Raw genomic sequence first — 15,488 nt, forward strand, 5'->3', positions numbered from 1 at the left:
GGGAGCTGGTTGCGCTGTCTCTCTGTGTGTGTGTGTGTGTGAGAATGGGAGCTGGTTGCGCTGTCTCTGTGTGTGTGAATGGGAGCTGGTTGCACTGTCTGTGTGTGTGAATGGGAGCTGGTTGCGCTGTCTTGGTGTATGTGAATGGGAGCTGGTTGCGCTGTGTGTGTATGTGTGAATGGGAGCTGGTTGCGCTGTCTGTGTGTGAATGGGAGCTGGTTGCGCTGTCTCTGTGTGCGTGTGTGTGAATGGGAGCTGGTTGTGCTGTCTTGGTGTATGTGAATGGGAGCTGGTTGCGCTGTCTCTGTGTGTGTGTGTGAATGGGAGCTGTCTGTGTGTGAATGGGAGCTGGTTGCGCTGTCTGTGTGTGTGAATGGGAGCTGGTTGCGCTGTCTTGGTGTATGTGAATGGGAGCTGGTTGTGCTGTGTGAATGGGAGCTGGTTGCGCTGTCTGTGTGTGAATGGGAGCTGGTTGCGCTGTCTCTGTGTGCGTGTGTGTGAATGGGAGCTGGTTGCGCTGTCTTGGTGTATGTGAATGGGAGCTGGTTGCGCTGTCTCGTTCGGAGAGACCGGGAGATGCTGTTCGATTATTACCTTAAATAGCTTTCGATTCATTGATTAGTTTGCTTTAGGAGATGCCGGAGTTGCTTTCACTTTTAGTATCACGAGGGTTGCGTTTTTCATTGTTCAGTAAATTGCTATATTTTTGTGTGCTGATCTCTGATGACAAACCCGGTAGCGGCACCAGCACCTAACTTTTTGTCCGGTCTTAGATTGCTCTCTATCTAGCCTTTGTGTCATGAAGAGCTGAATGTCCTGTAACAAAAAGCACCCCCCCCCTTCTAAAAATCCATCTTTAGGACAATAGACATGCAGTTCTGAGAACTCTTGACATAAAGCACCATAGAGAGCTATCTCGGCCCCCAGAGACCTCAAGGCTTCTAGCGCTCATTGATGCAGGAAGCAGCAGCACAAAAAAGGCTTTATCTGCTAAGCAGGGACTATCCGAAAGTGTAAGTGCACATAAAACAGAATATCTTATAGGATGGAGAAACTATCCCCAGGTCAGTCTCCCAAAGTCAGCGCTGTTCTTATTTCTTGTTTTATTGAGTTGACGAGTTCAGGTAGATCTAGTTTCCTAGACTAGGAACTTTCTGATCTGACAACCGTAAGTCAACCTTTTCCCAGCTTTGCCTTTTGTGTGCATATAAAAGGAAGAAGATACATTTCAAATAACTGCTAGAAAAATGTTCATTTGTCATCAGCGATGCTCCAGCTACAGGGTTTATGAAACCCGTTTTTCTTATTCTGTCCCAGACGCTACAAGGAGACTGCTGCTTTCATGAAACCATTCCTACCAACCCTGTAACATTTCTAGATAACGAGACAATTTCTAGTCTGCCCCTTTAAATCACTTTTTAATATCCTCGGCAGTTCAGGCAAAAAGTAAAGTATTTTCAAAGTATCTACTAAGCTTTATGTAGAATTTCCTCAGGTTGTCACTCAAGCCTTCTTCCCTCTAACTGCTTTCTTCTCGTTGTACGTAATTATCTGCCCTTGCCATTTTCCCCACTCTCTACCAGAAGGACTTCCATTGTTGCAACCCCCCCCCCCCCAGCCATCTAGCCTTCCTGGCAAATAGACCCCCCTCCCTCCATGGAAATGACGTGATCCTTCCCTCCAAGAACTGCATGTTCTCCTGATCTGTATTAAGGGAGCAGCCCCTCCCGAATCAATAGGGTTATTGTACACCCCTTCCCCATTCTGCAAGCTAACAAAGAGATTGTCCCCATCATTCTATACATGCGACTCTGCCCCCCCTCCCTTTCCTCAGGGAGGACTCCTTTCTTTGCACATACAATATAGCTGAGGTGGGGGGGGGTCTGCTCCCTCCCTCCCTTATACACATCCTTTCTCCGTCAAAGAAAATCACATCTGTCGCCAGAGCCCAACTATTTAAAAGATTAAACGGTATAGGTGGCTATTAGATTATAACACGTTGGCGCTGGGATCCCCCCCCCCAAAAAAAAAAACACGCTGAATGCGAATAATCCGACCTGGAAATTTCCACTAATCCGTGACGGTCACTTAGATCCCTGTATGTTACACGTGCAGTTCTGCTGGCTGCTGCTATTATTGCATGCCCGCGCGCTATTAGGCTCTAAACGCTGTCATTCTAGGCATGTTGTTACTTGGCCCGGTTCAGGTTCTTGCCTCTGCCGTGCGAGCCGCTTCCCGACTCCCCTGAAGGGTGAGGAGTTTAGAGATTGGAGACGCGGCTCCTTCCTGTATCCACGGAACCAGGAACTGTTTTCTCCGCGGGCGGGCGGGCGGTGCAGGATCTCTGCGAATTGCAGCTGTATTCCCAAGAGCAATGTTCCAGAAGTTCTCTCCGCGAGCTGTCTTCCTGGGTAGCCTCGTTTAATGCGTGGACGCCGTCTGCTCGGATGCTTTTGGCGCGGATCTCTCCTCCTCCGTGTTGGAGAGCAGCGGTTCTCCTCTCTTCTTTCAGCTCCTCCAAGTCTTATTGTCCTTTTTATTATAGCCTCACTCTCTGATTATTTTGGGCTAAAAGATCAAACTTTTTTTTAAGAATACTTTTGCTAGAAGGCTCTCTGACTGGAAGTGAAAGCTGCGAGCGTTTCTCGATGCACGCCTGGGAGCGTCTCGCTCGCGATCTTGGCTTTGGGTGCGGCGTACTTGCAAGTTTAAACCGAGCCCGAGATTTGGGTCGCGGGCCGGAGGGCTTTAATCTCGTGCCATTTGGGTAGCTGGATTTAAAGAAGTCTTCCGGAACGTGCTGTAGGAATAGATGTCTCGGATTAACGTCGATCGCGTTTAAAGGAAAATGTCCACCCTGTGGTGGGAACTTTTAATGCAGCGATGGATGCTGTATCTTCTGGCCGATATCGGCTATCTAATAAGTAACATAATGCTCCCGTTGCGCATGTTGATTGATACCTATGGATTACCTATTTTAGTGTATATTTGTTTTGGCTCCTGGTATAGTTCAACAAATTATTTGGCTTTGTTTCCTATTGCTTTCTGGCTCTTTGTGGTTCCTGAAGAGACCAAAACTGACTCTCCTTGTGTAGTCTTCCTTTCCTGTGAGGTTTAAGCTCGCTGGGTTCCTCCACGAGTAATTTATTTTAGTAGCAATTGGTGGATCTGTTTGAATAGATCTCTGAAAGTCGTTGTGGCATCTAAGCATCAGAGGAGGCTTCAAAGTCTACACTGTTGGCTTGAAGGGCTGGCCCTGCATAATGTATAGCCATATGCACGGGATGACCTACAGTTTTAGCCATGGACTTTAGGGAGGTGTAAGCCCTTCTTGCAGGAGACGTGGCCTTGGTTGATTTGTAGTCTCCAAGTTGGTCAGGTGAACGCACCGCTACTTTGTTTAGTAAATAAGCTCCTCCTTGTTGTCTGGATGTTTGTGTTGCTACTTTCCATGTTAAGTGACTTCACCATACGGTATGAGGGACCAACTCTAGTGAGCTTCTGCTGGAGAAACCTACCAATGTTGGCCTTTCATAATGAATAGTGAAGAGGGGTTCTCTGTTTTTAGTGAATAGACACTAATTGTTGATGCCGTTCTCCTCGTTTTATGTGCTTTCTCGTGTTCTGGGTGCGATTCGCTCGGTGCTGATGTCATTTAGCAGCGATATTGTCCGGTTTCTATACTTGCGTTAGCTCTGTGCAGCCCCCCCCCCCGGTGATCGCGTGGTACGAGTCTGCATCGGAAGTTTTGTAAAGGCTGCTGTCTTTGTCAAGTTGTAGAATTGTTTTGAGGCTTCCTGCGTCTGAGTTTTTTTTTTTCCTGTTTTTGTGCTCTTTAGTATCTGTTGAATTTTCTTTCTTGGCTCGTTGCTGTCCATGTTTCTTACTAAATGCCGCTGTTTCCCTTGCAGGAGCTGGCGGAGGCAATGATATCCAGTGGTGTTTTTCTCAGGTGAAAGGAGCTGTGGAAGACGATGTATCGGAGGGTAAGTCATGGATGATTCCAGCTGTTACTAAAGCTCCGAGTGCAAGTTTCATTTTATTCTTGTTCATACACGGGCAGCCGCCAATAACTCTGCAGTCCTGAAAGGACAGGTCCATCGAGTGGTTAGCTGAGCGTTGTGGGAGTTCTACAAAGAATGACCAGTCCTAATTTTGAGGCGCTCCCATTGCCTACTCATTGGCTTCTGCTCAGGGATTTGCTTTATGTTTTTATGAGGATTTCCACCCATAATCTGTTGGAAAGTTGATGATAGAGTCCTGTCTGTCACCTAGATGTAAGTTTCTTGTGCAGGAGCCTATAGGGGACAGTTCTGTGGCAGATCGTACACGACACCTGCTGCATGACTCTTCCTCTGCTCTCCACGCTTCACACCATATTGGCTGCTAGAAGCATGCGCAGGGGGGTTCTTGTTGGAACCCCTGGAACCATTAGCTCAGCCCTGAAGCCGACTGGTGGCGAGTATCTTGCGCTGGTGCGCATGTGCATTGCTGATCCGGGGATGCTTTAGGTGGATTATTCCTTCTAAGAATTTTTCATCCAGGGATCGAGGCATCTTTAACACAGACTTTCACTCTTTTACTCTTGGAAGAGCCGCACCGCAGTAACCGCTATCCTCTCATTTTACACGATGGCTGTGGAGCTCCTAAATTCTGCGCATGTTTTATCTTAACCTTCCTTGCGGTCAGTAGATTGTAAGCAGAGTCCATGTCATTCTTTACGGCACTGTTGGAAAGACAGGAGGCCCCGTGTTGCTCTTCCTATTATACGAACAACACATTCTATCGGGGTCTGTTGGCACAGAGCATCCGCTCGGAGTCTAGTCCCGAAATTCCCCTTTTTTTTTTTTTTTTTTTTTTTTTTTATGTTATAAATCCAAATTATTATTATTTTTTTTTTTACTTCATGCTTTAAGATATTCTTTCCTTTTTCCTTGATGGTTGTTGTTCTCCCAGTGAAATTAATGGCAGCAATCAATCCTCATGTATGTAAGTTGAATGATGTGATTTAAATGCTGCTTCTCCCATTAATGTGAGGTTAGTTCAGTAGGCAGCAGGAGGAAAAAGGGATGGAAGAAAGCATGCGCTAAAATGCATTGGAGTTCATGCCAAGTGGAGTACGACGCGAGTGTCACCGCAGTATCCATGAAGCTGAAACTGTTTCATGCGTTTTATCCCCCTTAATCAAGTCTTGGTCGGCAGTAGTCAGCTGCCCGTTGGTGCACAGTATGTGTGGTTTTGGGTCTGTGCCGCAGTTTGCAAGTTGTTGTTATAACTTTTCACCGTGTCCGATGTTTTGGTTGCGCATGGTTGAGCGCGGTACATAGATCTGGCTTCAGTCATTTCTAGTCCCCCGCCCCCCACCCCCGGTGTATTTTCTTCTTGTAGGTGCGTTTTATGGGTTGAAGTTGGCAGTGCCTCTCTTAAAAAGAAAAAATATATATATTGTTGGCAGCAAGTGTTTAGCCGCGCATGTTGGTGCTGATAGGATCATTTGCTATGCAACTAGGGTACATTAACAACATGGTGAAATATTTATGAATCCCAGGCACTTCAGATGGGTCGAGGCATGCCCCGGTGGGATATATGTGCCAGATAGCAGCATGGGCCCGTTACAGAACCGGTGGCGTGCTGCGGCCTTTCTCATAGGTTATGCACACAATGAATGCGTGGGCTTTGGAGCCAACCGTGTGTCCGCTTCCTTCTCTTGTGAGAAATGCACAGACTATGTATCCACGTTCATATGCCCGCTGCTAGCTTCCCAGCTATTATTTCCAAGAATGTTACTCATTGTGCGCGTTGCTTTTCTTTCCCCTCCTTCTTCTGGAGGAAGGAAGTGACCTCGCACCTGTCCGGTTACTTCTGTTTCCTGTAACTTCGCCTCCCTTCCAATATGCAGTGGAGGAAGCCTAGTGTAAAGCACTAAACGGTTAATACCGGCGCCACGTTCAGAGAATGGCACAGTGCCTCGGCAGAAGCACATTGGAACCCCAGTTCTATTTTTAGGATTATGCGAGGGGAGGGCCAGTGGTTGCCATGCGGAGGTGGTGGGCTGTGCTCGGGGTGGGGGGTTTGCCGCCGCTGTGATGTATACCGGGTCAGGGGTTGTTGATGTGCTGTGTATGCAGTGCCACACGTGCTATGGTTACATGCGTGTTGCTCAGGGGGCTCGATGCATAGGCAGAAATTGTGCAAATAGAGGACAAAGCGTGTCAGAGGAACGCAGGTGCTGAGAGCGCGGTGACCTGACAAAGAAGAACCGCTGCGGGGGGGCAGCTCTGCGGAGTTCATGGATCCGGGGGCAGGGAACAAGGTATTTATTTCTCAGTGTTGAGGAACGATATTGCTTTGGGTAGGAACTAGGGCTGAAACAACAAATCGATAATAATCGATAACGGAAATCGTTGTCAACGATTTCCGTTATCGATTAATCGAGTGATCGATTCGTTGTTGGAGCACTCGGCTCCTTTTACTTACCTCCGCGAGCGTTCCCCGCTTCCGCTGCACTCTCCGCCTTCTTTTAGTTGCGAGTGGCTCCGTTCGCACAGAGCGGTTCGTGGGGGTGGGGTTTCAGGGGGATGCAGGCCGGTGTAGGAGACTGAGTGCAGGGCAGAGTGGGGGTGGGGATGCAGGGCAGGGTGTGAGTGTGGGTGCAGGGCAGAGTGGGGGTGGGGGTGCAGGGCAGAGTTGGAGACTGGGTGCAGGGCAGAGTGGGTGCAGGGTGTGAGTGTGGGGGCAGGGCAGAATGTGGGGGCAGGGCTGGGTGCAGGGCAGAGTTGGAGACTGGGTGCAGCGGCACAGTGCTGGGTGCAAAGTGCCAGGGTGCAAAGTTCTGGGTGCAAAGTGCCAGGGCTGGGTGCAAAGTGCCGGGTGCAAAGTGCCAGGGCTGGGTGCAAAGTGCTGGGTGCAAAGTGCCAGGGCTGGGTGCAAAGTGCTGGGTGCAAAGTGCTGGGTGCAAAGTGCTGGGTGCAAAGTGCTGGGTGCAAAGTGCTGGGTGCAAAGTGCTGGGTGCAAAGTGCTGGGTGCAAAGTGCCAGGGCTGGGGCAAAGTTTCTTGAACAGTAATAGTCCACCTCTTTTCAGAATGTTTGGGGTTATTTTGTTTCATAAATATTGTGTTTGGGTTTTTGTACTTTGAAAATATTGTTTTTTTATTACATCATAACAAAATAAGAATGTTAATGTAAATTTTAAGTTGTTTTTTAACATTGAGTTCATTAAATTTTAAATAAACAAAAAATGTGCATATTGTTTTTTTTTTTATCCGATTAATCGATTAATCGAAAAAATAATCGGCCAACTAATCGATTATTAAAATAATCGTTAGTTGCAGCCCTAGTAGGAACCGAGGTGTTGGCGCTGCAGGGTCATCGGAGGTGAGATGCCCTCTTAGGTCCTTCTTAAGATCGGACGTCCCGCCGTTTGTGTTTATTTAGCTGGTGTTACCCAGAGATCCCGGTGCCCTGCATCGCACAGATTGAAGTGTGTGCCCTCTGTGGCACGCCATGGAAATGGTTTATATTCCAGAGCCCCTTCTGTTTTTTCCATGGCAGTAGCTGAGCGAATGGACCAGTAATCCCTTCCTGCGGGCCGCTGTACGTTCTGTGTCCAGCTCCCCCCCCCCCCCCGCTCAGACGCTGCTGCCCCTGCGGACATTTAAAAGGGAAATGTTCTTAATTTAGAAACTCCAGATACTTTAATCCATAGGTGAAACCTGGTGCTTTTAATGTGGGGTGGGGAACCCTGGATAAATAGTGTGTGTGTGTATGTGTAAATTGATTTGGCCCGTGTCCTTTTGTGTAAATTTTCCATTTGTCTGAATACATTATTGTGCCGTATCTGCCTTTATTCTCATACTTGTGGCTGTGATTTATTATCTTCCGTCTTATGGTGTCCCATAACAAGCAGTGCATCGCTTAACCATTCTGACTTGGGGACCCCGGCCCAGACGAGTTTGTGGCTTAGCTGGCTGAGCGTGGTGTGCTTCTGCCTCATGCAATGTCTCCGCATTCTCTATATAGACCGGTATAGAGGGGACCTGTCCCGTGTGACATCCGGCTTGGATATTAAAGGGACCGGGGCGTCGCTTTTTCATTTAGTTCAAGACTACGGGCCAACCCGGTGACTATTCTTTTCCCAAACTTGAATACCTCCACCCAAAGTGAACTCCCAGACCAGTTTTCCCAGTCTAACTATCTTGTCTGTTGTTGCTGTGCCTGCGCTGGAAGTGATTCTGCGCCATAGAACACATCTCCAGCTTTTTCATTCACAGCTACCCGATTTATTCACTTAACTGGGTGTTTTATAGGAACGTTTCAGTTTCATCTCAGTGAAGTCACTTTAGTACCCTATAGAGTACATAGACGAGAAGGTGCCGTGATGCCCAGCGGCAAGGACATGACACTGCACTCTCCCCCGACTCCCGCATTGTTGAGATTGCTGGCACCGCTAGGATATGAATATGCGATTGGGCATTCCCTTCCAGCAGGTGTGAATGCCGACAGCGACGGAGGTCTCTGGACGAGAGAAGAGGCCTGCTGTGATCTGACTGCTCCCCCTGTTGGCTGATCGCACTCCTTGCCATCAGCAGTGTATTTAAGAAAAAAATGATACATAAAAAATAATGTATATCTTTGTGTTTGGGTTTGTTTTTTTTACGTTGGCTTTAATAATGTTTTATGTATTTCTATCATTTTAAAAGAATGCCCTACTGGTCCTGAACACCACAACATCTGATTTGTTTTTGTACATCAAGTATAGAGAAAGGGACTCGTAATCAAGGATCAAGCCCTTCACAAACACTTTTTAAATGCTTCCTTGAAATAACCCGGTCATATCGGATTCTGTTTCCTTCCTCATTCTTCTCTGTTTCGGGAGCATCGCTAAGTAGCTCTATAAATGGCTTTTCGCCGCGTACCTAATTGGTACCTGTGCTCCCCGCGGGTGATGGCCGTGGGCTGGGGCCGTGGAAATCAAATAGTTCTGCTTGGGAATCATCAAGCGACTCATCGCGTATTTTGTAAGAGTGACTCAGATGGGACTATAACCTGACGCGCATGTACGCGGGATACAAGGGATTATTTTTCTCGTGTGTGTGTGTGTGTGTGTAGTCAGTAGTAATAATAATACATGATAACTACCTGGATTTAACTCATTATGTCTTTTTTTTTTTTTGTGTTTTTATATAGCTTTTAAGGTTTCAGAGCTGAGATCTGTGTACAATTGTTGGTTTATATATATATATATATATATATATTATATTATATGTATAATTTTATCCTGTGGCATTCCAGGAAACCCTTTGGATCTCTTAAGTTCAGATGTTTCCATGAGGGTGCATTGTAGATTTTTGTTATGTTTTTATTTAGCGGTTTAGTTAAGGATTTCATGGAATCGCAAACCGTGCTTTATTCGTCTCTACTGGAACCGGTATTAAGATGAAGGGGTCATGGTGTCTGGTATCTCTCAGTATGACCATTTAACCTGAGATGCTGTTAGATATGAACCTCGGTGTAGCCGTTAAAGTGCAAATGATGGCTGGAGCGCCCCTTTCAAATGCATGAAGGGGTTTCTGCAGCCCCCCCATATGCTCTTGCTTAACACATCTCCGTCCATTAATATGCATTCTTTCGATTATTCTTGGACCAAACTGTCCCTTTTAATCAATAAGACATTGCCAATGAATTAAATATCCATAAAATATGTTGGGGTCGTGGACTGCAGTTAATAGGGTGGATCAGTTTAAAATCTTGGATCTTGTCTGCATTGGACGGCATCACTTATATTTCTTTCTTTCTTTGGTTGCAGCTGATATAATCTCTACTGTAGAATTTAATCATTCTGGAGAGCTGCTAGCCACAGGAGATAAAGGAGGACGAGTGGTCATCTTCCAACAAGAGGTCAGCATGAGTGATGCCTCCTTTTTGGGTGTAAATGTGAATATTTTCTTAAATCGCTAGATATAACTTATGTCAGGCCAGCGCATGTCGCGTTATCCTGAGGAAAGCCTGAATTGGCCCTGCATGATGCATAGTTCACTTCTAACAAATCACACTTTTATATACCACAAACTGGCCTTTATAGAGTAAAAGACAAACCCACCTTATTTGTATGTCATATCCGAAATATGAGATGTCTAGAGGGCCCGCACTGGTTTAACTTTGTGTTATCCACGACCAGCTCTGCCTTTGTTGAAGGAGAAGAGTGTTGGTGTTGGCTATTTGTAATGAAGTCCAGTTTGCAATGTTCAGATCCTCCACAGATTTCCCCTTTAGTGAATAATAACAGTTTTATAGCGCGGTGACTGCCGCACGGATAGTCTGTATCGCAGAGAGTCTGGCGCCATCTGGTGGCAGAACAGCTTCTGTGTCAGTCGTTCAAGCATCTTGGAAATAATATCTGAAATCTAACCATTTTATTCCATATATTTCCTGCAGAGCAAGAGTCCGTATCACAGGGGGGAGTATAGCGTTTATAGCACTTTCCAGAGTCACGAGCCAGAGTTTGATTACTTGAAGAGCTTAGAAATTGAAGAGAAGATCAACAAGATCCGGTGGTTACCCCAGAAAAATGCAGCACAGTTCCTGTTGTCTACTAATGGTAAGTATAGCTAAAGGTGTCAGATATTTCAATTGAATGAGGTGATCTGTAAACGAATGTGATGGCAGTCGAATCAAAGGCACCTCAGCCCTTTGCTCAGTGGAGTTATTTTCATAAAGGGGTGTCCATCAGCTTTCCGAAATCTCAACATTTTCCGCTTCTGTAAACTAAATAAATAAACCCATTTTAGTGGTGTTACAGTTTAAAAATAAGACGCTAACTTGTCTATTGTTCCGCAGATAAAACAATTAAACTGTGGAAAATCAGTGAACGAGACAAGAGACCAGAAGGGTACAACCTGAAGGAGGAGAATGGGAGGTATCGGGATCCAACCACTGTTACCACGCTCAGGGTGAGTACACCAGAAATCGCCTTCACCCTCTCCTCCTGAGTGTGGATATTTTAACCCCTTCACGACAAAGCATGTACATGTACGGGCTGAAAATGCATTGTTTTTAATGGGTTTAAGGACAACCCAGGGTTCTTAAAGGGTTAATGAATCTGTGAGGCCTCCTTACTATTTACATCAACAGTAGAGGGTTCAGGATCACAACATCTGCCAAGCACTGCATAGTTCAGTGGCCCTTCGTCTGTCTAAAAGGTATCTTTTGGCTGTGATGGGTTTTGGAAAGTCCCCGAACAATCATTCAGGAATTTATTCACGTAACTATTTTTGAGTTGTAAAGCCATCTGTGTGTTTTTTTTTTTTTTTGTATTTTTTAGGTGCCCGTTTTCCGCCCCATGGACCTAATGGTCGAAGCGAGTCCTCGTAGGATATTTGCTAATGCTCACACGTATCACATTAATTCCATCTCTGTGAACAGTGACTATGAGACCTACCTGTCAGCAGACGACCTGCGGGTCAACCTGTGGCATCTGGAGATAACAGACAGGAGCTTTAGTATCCTTTTCTTCACTGAACATCTTAAAAAATGTCTGCTGCTGGCACCTTTTCATCAGCAGTGAAAGATAACATATATATATATATGTATGTGTTTATGTGTATTTGTATGTATGTGTGTGTGTATATAATTAAAACTTTGGGGTTTTTTTTGTTCTATATCGAGTTTTTGGACATTATCATCATTATTAAAAGGACAGTATAATGTCATTGGCGCTGCTTTCTAGGAGAATACATGTTAAGGTACTCCTGTGAGTATTGAGTATCCATTTTTCCATAGTGGAAAAAAAACAAAAATAAAGCAGTTACCTGACACAGAAGCTGCCCTCCTCCTCTTCGGTGGCAGGAAGGGTCTTTGATTGAAATCAGTGAAGTCTAATCAGACCCCTGGGCCGGTTACATGGGAGATCTGTGACTTCTCCACATGGCTTTTGGAGGAGCGACGCACCAGGAACCCCTAACCTCCGATAGGGCAAACTGCTCCTGTAATGCAGCATGGCCTAGCTCGGGATATGAAGCAGTACATATTACAAGCCTGAAGTCTGCTACTCTGTGTGCGCTTGCATAGCCCCTGTTGTATCCGGTTTAATATATTGAATATTTTGTCGTATGTTCATTGCATGCCTTGTGTGAGTTCGGCTGTATCAAATCTGTTTGATTCTTTGCAGCTCGCCATCCTCAGAACAGCCCCTTGGTTTCTCCTGTCCTTTTTTTTTTTTTTTATATGTAGTTTTCCGCATTCGTTTCCTTCACTCCCCTTCCTCCAGACATCGTAGATATAAAACCTGCTAATATGGAGGAGCTGACAGAGGTGATCACCGCGGCCGAGTTCCACCCGCATCACTGCAATACTTTCGTATACAGCAGCAGCAAAGGCACCATCCGCCTGTGTGACATGCGAGAGTCTGCGCTCTGCGATCGCCACTCCAAATGTAAGCAGTCTAGACAAAGTTCCTCTTACCACCCGTGCCCAGAAGATCAATCAGTAGCACTTGCTTGGATTAAGACAAACCTATTTGCGTATTCATTTGAAATCTTAAACCTTTTCCTCATGCAAGCAGCACTTTTCTCATAAACTTTGGGGGTCTGTTTTTTCCATAGTGTTTGAGGAGCCCGAAGACCCCAGCAACAGGTCATTCTTCTCAGAGATCATCTCCTCCATATCGGATGTGAAGTTCAGCCACAACGGCCGATACATGATGACCAGGGACTACCTGTCAGTCAAGATCTGGGACTTGAACATGGAAAGCAGGCCTGTGGAAACTTATCAGGTAGATAGGCAGCCTCTGTCTATGTAATGGACGCTTATCTTGGAGGAGAGAAGAGAGAGTGTTGTGAAATGTTTATATAAAGGGGTTTAACAAAGTACAGGAGTGAGGTTTATTTCAAAGGATGAGAAATGTTACAAGAGGTCCTAATCTAAAACTAGAGGGTCAGAGGATTAGATGTAATAAAGTTACTTTCCCGAGAGTTTGGTAGATGGCTAACCAAACTCTTGGATAGGCACAAAGTTACTCTTATGCTAAGACAAGACCAAGAACTGGTTAATTTGCGTGTCTAAATCAGGAAAAGTGGGCAGGCTAGATGGGGCGAGCGGGCCTTATCTGCGGTCAGATCTTTTTGTATATCGTTTCTATACCCAGTAATACTTGGTGCTGTATGTAGCGTGGATGTTCATAGTGTCCTTTCTCTCCAGGTTCATGAATACCTCAGGAGTAAGCTATGCTCCTTATATGAAAACGACTGCATCTTTGACAAGTTTGAGTGCTGTTGGAATGGGCCTGACAAGTAAGTACCTTATGCTTGTGTTTCAAAAGTTCTGCACAATGCTGATATTTATCAAATCTAGTGTGTTGCTATATATATATATATATATATATATATATATATATATATATATATAATATATACAACTTGTTAGTCCAAATACGAATGCACGTGAAAACGAACACGATGGGTGTGTTTTTTGTTGTTCGGACCGATTACCGAAGAAATGAACATGGCGGCAACAGCGAAATGTAGACAAAGACGCACAACGCGAAAAATCTTCGTGTTCGTCTTCGTTGTTATCTCCTAACTAATCTTCCTGGTCCGTTCCCCATCTAGTCTACCTTGTCTATGCAGCATTGCTGGGGTTAACAGGAGTGTGAATCCGTAGGATTGCGCAAGGATTTAAAGGTCGGTGTGAGCGACTCTATTGGTCACCAGCAGGAAGCTCCTCTGACATCAACCAATTAAGGGCAGCTGCCTTTTATTAGGGGGGACCAATAGTCGTTTGCACGGACCTTTAACTCCTGGAACCTCCACAGGCCGAGTTTCGCCGTCAGGAGTTAAAGGTCTGTACGAGTGACTCTATTGGTTGATGGCAGATGGGAGGCCCCTGCCGGCGAACCAATAGAGTTGCTCTTACAAACCTTTAAAATCCTCGCGCCAATCGTGGTGTCCTTTTTAATTACTTCCAAGTCATGGGGGGGAAAAAAAAAAAAAACCATCATGTGCTACAGGACGTTGTAGTTGATTTGTTTCAGTCACGCGTGGTTTTTAGTGACTTCATGTTCTTTGTTCCATAGTGTTGTCATGACCGGCTCATACAACAACTTCTTCCGGATGTTCGACCGCAACACCAAACGCGATATCACCCTGGAAGCTTCGCGGGAGAACAGCAAGCCGCGCATGGTGCTGAAACCTCGAAAGGTGTGCGCCAGCGGCAAGCGGAAGAAGGATGAGATCACGGTGGACAGTCTGGACTTCAACAAGAAGATCCTGCACACGGCCTGGCATCCCAAGGAGAACATCATTGCCGTTGCAACCACCAATAACCTGTATATATTCCAGGATCGAGTCAATTAGCCCTGGCCTTTCCTGCAGGATGCTCCCTGGTCCACCTAGTTCTAAATGTCGAGCCTAGAATTCTCTTACCCTGTTCCAAACGGAAGAAAACTTACTGCAGCGCGGGAACTTTTGCCAGTCCCTCCCAGTCTGACTTTTTTCCAGTGTTTAAGGTGCCATCAAATATTATTTTTTTTATAGCTGCGCAGGTTGAATGCCTGCTCCTACCGTTTTCTCACCCCGCTAGGGGGAACGGTTGGGTTTACTGTATTTTTATTTTTTTTGTGTTCTTTTTAACCATCTCGTCTGGCGTGTAGATCCTTTTTTTATTATTTTGCGATGTCAGCTGCAGTACCAGCCTTCTCCCTATAGGATTTTTTTTTTTTTTTTTTGTTCTTTCATTAAAAGCGGTGGGATCCTACAGTACTAATGGGTTTAATATGTCTAACCTCATAACATTTCTCTTCTCCTCAATTGCAAAACTCCATTTTTTTGTTTGTTCTTTATTCACTCCGCTTCCTGTATGGCTTGTATTGGTTTTTGTCCATCCCCCCCCCCCCCCTTACTCTGTTTCCTATAGATTCCATAATACCCTACCCTGCGCTGGTGAAGATCTGACGGCTGTTCGAAGCACACAGGGAGATAGGTTCACCTAGGCAGGGTTGGTGGGATAAGCTTATTCCTGGAAGTCCTGATCACGTTTTAATGACGACCTGACTGTAATCACTTCTTGCCTTGTCTGGCACTGAAAGGGGAGGGGGATAAAAAAAGACTTAAAAAAAAATAAATATAAATAAAAAGCCAAAAAAGTAAGGATAAAAAAAAACTACTGAATAAAATACAAATGGAGGAATATGTTTCGTGTTTTTTTTCCCCCCTGAAAATACTGTTTTTAGTACATTTTGCTCTAGGCACGGCTACACGGTGTACAAGTACATGTTTTTATATAAAACCTATTTTAACATTGTCAAAGCTTTAACCTACACAGGCTTACTTGCTGCGTCTGTGCCGTGTCTAATACGGTAAAGCACAGCCATACTCAATAGGCTTATTCTTGATTTATATAGTGCCATCGTATTCTGTGGTGCGGTACAATGGGGTTGAAACATGACTGTATTGTGTGGCCCCCGTAAAACTCCAGCTATTTTATGGGCTGTAAT

General features: G+C 45.4%; 1 protein-coding gene across 2 annotated transcripts; it reads left to right on the forward strand.

Moving 5' to 3' along the window:
* Positions 1-2,374: 2,374 nt before the first annotated feature.
* LOC149275900 (serine/threonine-protein phosphatase 2A 55 kDa regulatory subunit B alpha isoform-like) lies at positions 2,375-14,349 on the forward strand. Of its 2 annotated transcripts, none has more exons than XM_089504170.1 (10): positions 2,375-2,414; positions 3,912-3,986; positions 9,807-9,898; positions 10,436-10,598; positions 10,838-10,950; positions 11,322-11,499; positions 12,267-12,431; positions 12,601-12,770; positions 13,196-13,287; positions 14,070-14,349. In XM_089504170.1, exons 1-10 carry the CDS (start codon positions 2,375-2,377, stop codon positions 14,347-14,349), a joined length of 1,368 nt encoding a protein of 455 aa, XP_089360296.1. The 2 variants fall into 2 exon arrangements, with proteins under 2 accessions (XP_089360296.1, XP_089360297.1); XM_089504171.1 differs by having other exon boundaries at positions 2,375-2,411.
* The last annotated feature ends 1,139 nt before the right edge of the window (positions 14,350-15,488 follow it).

This window comes from Sceloporus occidentalis, unplaced genomic scaffold (assembly GCF_023333645.1).
Source record: "Sceloporus occidentalis isolate IW3139 unplaced genomic scaffold, rSceOcc1.0.p SCAF_259, whole genome shotgun sequence".
Taxonomy (NCBI): Eukaryota; Metazoa; Chordata; class Lepidosauria; order Squamata; family Phrynosomatidae; genus Sceloporus; species Sceloporus occidentalis.